The sequence below is a fragment of the Cannabis sativa genome, chromosome 6, assembly GCF_029168945.1.
Source record: "Cannabis sativa cultivar Pink pepper isolate KNU-18-1 chromosome 6, ASM2916894v1, whole genome shotgun sequence".
NCBI classification, from domain to species: Eukaryota; Viridiplantae; Streptophyta; class Magnoliopsida; order Rosales; family Cannabaceae; genus Cannabis; species Cannabis sativa.
In genome coordinates, this window is record NC_083606.1 from 15,749,896 (window position 1) to 15,755,334 (window position 5,439).

Here is a 5,439-nt window from a genome sequence, read left to right on the forward strand (position 1 = left end):
ATTGATAATGTCAACTAGGAATTTAAAATGTCATAATCCTTTTTCCAAAGTGTTTATGGTTTGATTCTCTAATTAATTAACATATTCCTATGCCCAATTAATTTTAAGAATACCAATTTCAGCACAATTCCTTCAAGTCATACAAGGTAAATAACACATTCCTATGCTATTTACAAATCACACTTTTCCAAGTTGATATTCATGCATCATTCAAGCAATTCCACTAACCCTATTTTTTCCAAAATCAAGACTAGCTACTACTTACTATTGGTGATCAAGCAAAAGTAAGCAATTGCACAATAAACACTCTTGAATGAACAAAACCAATTTACTAAACATAGCAATAAAATATCAAATCATAATTTAAGTGAAGAAAATAATTAGCAAAATAAAAATTAACTCATAATAGATTGTGCAAAAATTACAAAATTTAAAAGAAAAGAAAGATAGAAATAAAAACCCATTTAGAGCTTGTCACAAGACTCTAAGTTTCTTCTCCAAATTGCTCTTCTTCTTCCTCTTGATTTTTGCCAATCTCAAAATTAAAAATGCTAAATTAAAACCCTAACATAAAACTCTCTCTCTCTTTTCTTTTTTTTTTTCTTCTTTTTCTTCTTTTTCTTCATTTCTCTTCTTTTCTTCACTGTCAGCCGCCTCCTCTTTTCTTTATAATCCTCTATCACTCCTTCAATCATATGCCTAGCATATATATCCAATGCATATATACCCAAGCCCTTAAAAGTCACGTTATGCCCAATTTCTTTCTCTCCTTCTTGCTTTGTTTTCTCTTTTTAAATAGATGGGCCCATAATACTAAATGCAAAGTTTGCATTTAAAATTTTAATACACCACAAACAATTGTATTTAACTAATTGGGAGACTAAATAAACAAATAAAAATTAAGAAAATTAATTAAAACTAATTTCAAAATACTAAAATGAATATTTATGCAAACTAAATAAAACCAAATAAAAGTCACTAAAATGAATTAAAAATACTTGAGAACAAAGCTAATTTAATGCCCAAAAAAAATATAAATAACTCTATTTTCATAGAGTTATCATGAGCCAAGGTATGTGTTATTCTTCTCTGGTGCCTCGCTATTCTTTTTTAGCCACATATTGTTTCTAGTTAATACTCTAAGTACTAGTTCGTACATTGATTCCTCGCCTAAGACTTTACAGTCAGCGGGTTGCAAATATACTCCAGTACTTACATAATTAATGAGTTATTCCATAAAAGATATGGCACCGATTCACATTCCCTTTATCTTGACACGTGTCCTCTAGCTGAATTTTAGGTATAACACATATCGATAGGATATGTATACTACACATAATTTGGCCTAGGAGACATTCAAATATAATAATAACCATTAAACAAAGAGGCTTAAGTACAACTACGACCATATATCAATTTTATTGTGTACTTGCCACTTTGAGAAACAATACACATAAGAAGTGACCGAATATTATTATGCATGCATGGATTAATCTCTTTAGGTATTTCCACTTTAAAGCTTTCTGAAACATTAAAAACTATCAAACTTTGAGGAGTCAAAACTTTGAGAAACTATGTTTAAGACAATCATATGAGGGAGATCTTAACAAAGGAGTAACAATTACTCAATATTTCTCAAAATTTTATACATGATACTGTAGATCATGAAAACTTTGTGGACAAACAGATTAACATGATCAACATGTGTACTATCCTTAGATAAGATAAGGTTTTAATTCCTCTATTCTTTCTATTTATAATTCAAAGCTGATATGAAGCCATCAATATCTTCAAATTTTGTAGCAACAATGATGTGATATAGAGTACACATGCATCATATATACTATCTTAAATACATCGTGTTTACAAGCATTCACAAATAACTTGATTATCACATAAGAATAGACAATTGGGATCATACATCTACTTTAATATTAATAAAAAACTTTTCCACTTATGATTTATGCCTTATCTTGATCTTCAAGCATAAGAATGTAGTAATAGAAGATTCACAAGTTCTACCGAAACTATTTTCAGGAACAAAACCAATGTACTAATCTCTTGAACTCATCATTGTAAAACAAACATAAGAATATCACTTCACATGTCCAAGAAAAATTCCTAAAAAATTCCACTCCCATAAAATTTGTCAATAAGGAATGATCAACACATATATATACCTCACTAAAACTAACTGACACCCATTACAATATTCCTACTGAGCATGCGGTAACTTGACATCTTTAAATTCAAATGTGATTTTAAGAGTCATAAATCTCGAGGCCTAGTCTAATTTTCTAATGAAAGATCAACATGACTAACTATATTAATGTCACATCTCATAACTAAGCGATAGGTTTAAGGATTGCTTAAAGCTCAAAGAAAATATTTTAGCGCAGTGCCACTATGTGAAACCAAGGATTATGCAATCTGCTCGTCTTTTTAGCTTTCTCAATGATCTATAAATGAAAATAATCATGTCAAGCTAGAGTCGTTCAAACAAAATAAATGACTCTTACATAGGTAAGGACAACTACTTCAAATGTCATAACTAAAATTCAGTTAATCCACTACTGATAGGGTAGAAAAAATTGTGTGGTTAATGACATCTAATGCATTTCTTTCACCATCTAAGCATCCTACCTAATTATAAAATCATTGATAGGATGACTAAATTGTATTTATGGAACTTAGTATTAATTGTGATTGATACAAGAGAAAAGTATTTACACGAATTATGATTTTTGATAATTCACATGTGAAAACTTATGATAGGTAAGCATAACACATTTAATGAATAATTTAATCTCATAATTATCTAATAAGGATAATTTTGCATTTATAAATTCTAATAAAATCCTATTAACGAAAATAATATTTAAACATTGGTAATAATTTCCATAATAAATGCAATAACCATAACTAATATTTATTCACATTATCCATAGTATATGTTCCAAAAAAAATCATAATGATAATAATAATAATATTCACAAAAAATTCTTGAAATCACCAAAAGCATATACATAATAAAATTATGGAATGATAATCAAATAAAAATGGCCTAGTATAAGATTCAATTTATTAACGATAAATTTGTCACAATTCTCACCATCTTATGATTAACATAATCACTACTAGGGAAAAGGCCTTTATCTTCGGTGTTTAGGCCAGTTTATCTTCAGATTTTATTAAAAATCGCAACCGAAGTCATTTGAGGCGATGACATATGTTTTAAAAGTCAAAGGTGAGACTATGTCTTCTGTTATTATAAAAAAACCGAAAATAAAAGTAACCTACATCTTCGGTTATTATATAAAAATCGAAGAGAAACGTAACCTATGTCTTCGGTTTTTATATAATAACCGAAGACGTAGGTTACATTTCTCTTCATTTTTTATATAATAACCGAAGACATATGTTTCGAATATCAAAAGAGAAAAAAGACCTATATCTTCGGTTATTGTAAAATGCATAGTAGGTTATTATTTAAATATTTTAAATATATATTAATTTTTTATTTAATAATTAATTATATATTAAATTTTTTTAAAATAATTAAACTAATTATAAAATAAATATTATTTAATTATATAACAAAATTAAGTACAAAAGACATTTTAATTATATTATAACAAAGTTAAAGTATACATTACAAAATATGTTAAGTCCTTACTAATAAAAAAAATACACAAAATAAGTATTGCCTAAATTTAAAAGTCTAAAATTAACTAGTACAAGTATCGTGTCAATTTCGATAACCATTGATGTTGCAGTGGTAGCAACATCGTCTCCACATCGTATGTGTCCATCTTTCTAAACTGTAAAATTAAAGTATAAATTAGTTATATGTATCACTTATTTATAAGCATAGTATCCTATCTACGGGTATACATAAATGAACTAATTATAGCTTAATTACCTTTTCTTTTATAAGAACGAATGAATTTAGAGCTTTCACAATATCATTAATGTACCTAATTACATAAAAACCACATTCAATTCCCAATGTTTGTTTTGGACACGCTGCAACGGTTACTCTTGGAAATGTTCCAAGTAACTCGTTGGAACCTCCGAGCAGTTCATATGCCCTAATTAAATTCAATAATTTATATTGATTTAATTAGCAATAGTTGGTATAAATTTATAGAAAATTAAAATTATAACTTTAAAATGAAAATTGAAAAGTACCTTTGGAGTGTGAGGTCAATAGTCATCTTAGGGCGTTTATGTCTAAGCCAAGGGTCCAAGTGAATGATCTTCATAGCACAAACGATCTCAAGCATCCAATGACGTCTAATAAGAAATTAATAAGAAAATATTAAGTGTTAATTTAAAAAGGAGAATTAAATTATACTTAAATAGTCCTTAAATAGTACTTGTACATACTCGTAGTTCCACGGTATGAAGAACATCTGAGATTTGTTATTCATTGTATTCAACCATTCAGCCAATTTGATAACAACTTCTTAGTGGACAATTCCATCTTTGTCCGTGGCATTGAGTAGCTCTGAGTCAAAGAACTTGAAATACTCCCCCATATTCGTTAAATCATCCCAAATGCATCTACATAAATTTATCATGGTTAAGTGTTACATTTTAATAAATTGGGAAAAATATTATGTAAAACAAACTTAATTCCAAAAATAATTACGTAAAACATACCTAATTCCAAAGATCATGCCTTGACATCCAATAAAATTTAAGGTTCCTGTTGGAATTTATTTTACCAAGATCTTAGATCTACTCACAAGTATGTTGTTTAACACCCTAAATATGAACTTTCTAAAACGATAATTAAACACATATAAAGTTAAGAAAACCTTACATTGGTGGCAGCGGAATAATTTCTCCTTCCACTCAGATCTCTAACCCTTGTATCCTTTCTGTCGCAGAGTATTATTAAGATCTGAGCCCGAATGTCCTTCTCTTTGTGTGTGATCCTTCACAGTCTTCCAATCTATGATTGAGGTACCACTTGGTGTGTGTGGGCACTACTCTATCACTAAGGATTCAAAATTGAGAAGAGGGAAAAAGAGAGAGGTAGGGTCGACTATAGAGAGAGAAGTGGAAGGCTCAGTTTTTCTGAAAAGGCAATCTCTGATTTTCTGACCAAAAGGCATATATTGAATTGAGCCACCACTTCCTATTTATAGGCACCTACTAGCTTTAGGTTAGCAATTATTTGGCATTAAAATAATAAAATATCAGCTGGAAAAATCTGCTTAAGTGGCCGGCCACAGGTGTTATTGGGCCTCACTTGGATTTTGCAATTTTCACAATTTTTATTTCTATTTTCTCAAAAACACTAATTTTCCAATTCTAACCTTTTAAATGCGAAAACTAATTATTTAAGAACTAAAATAGATTATTAAATAATATTGTCATTTAATTTAATTATTAATTAGACATATAGAGTCTCTTAATTAATAAATAAAC

The 5,439-nt window shown here is 28.7% G+C and overlaps 1 protein-coding gene across 1 annotated transcript; it reads right to left on the reverse strand.

Moving 5' to 3' along the window:
* Positions 1-3,731: 3,731 nt before the first annotated feature.
* On the reverse strand, positions 3,732-4,518 carry LOC133039177 (uncharacterized). The gene is made up of 4 exons (XM_061118011.1): positions 4,390-4,518; positions 4,192-4,296; positions 3,923-4,091; positions 3,732-3,821 (listed from the first exon to the last, which is right to left on the reverse strand). Exons 1-4 carry the CDS (start codon positions 4,431-4,433, stop codon positions 3,732-3,734), a joined length of 408 nt encoding a protein of 135 aa, XP_060973994.1. The 5' UTR covers positions 4,434-4,518.
* Positions 4,519-5,439: the final 921 nt, after the last annotated feature.

Excerpts from the sequence above, each read along its gene's own strand:
- LOC133039177 (XM_061118011.1), bottom strand. The coding sequence starts at position 4,433 with ATGAATAACAAATCTCAGATGTTCTTCATACCGTGGAACTACGA. Across the intron at positions 4,092-4,191 it reads ATTGACCTCACACTCCAAAG|GGCATATGAACTGCTCGGAG; the intron begins GTACTTTTCAAT and ends GAATTTAATTAG. Across the intron at positions 3,822-3,922 it reads TCGTTCTTATAAAAGAAAAG|TTTAGAAAGATGGACACATA; the intron begins GTAATTAAGCTA and ends TTAATTTTACAG.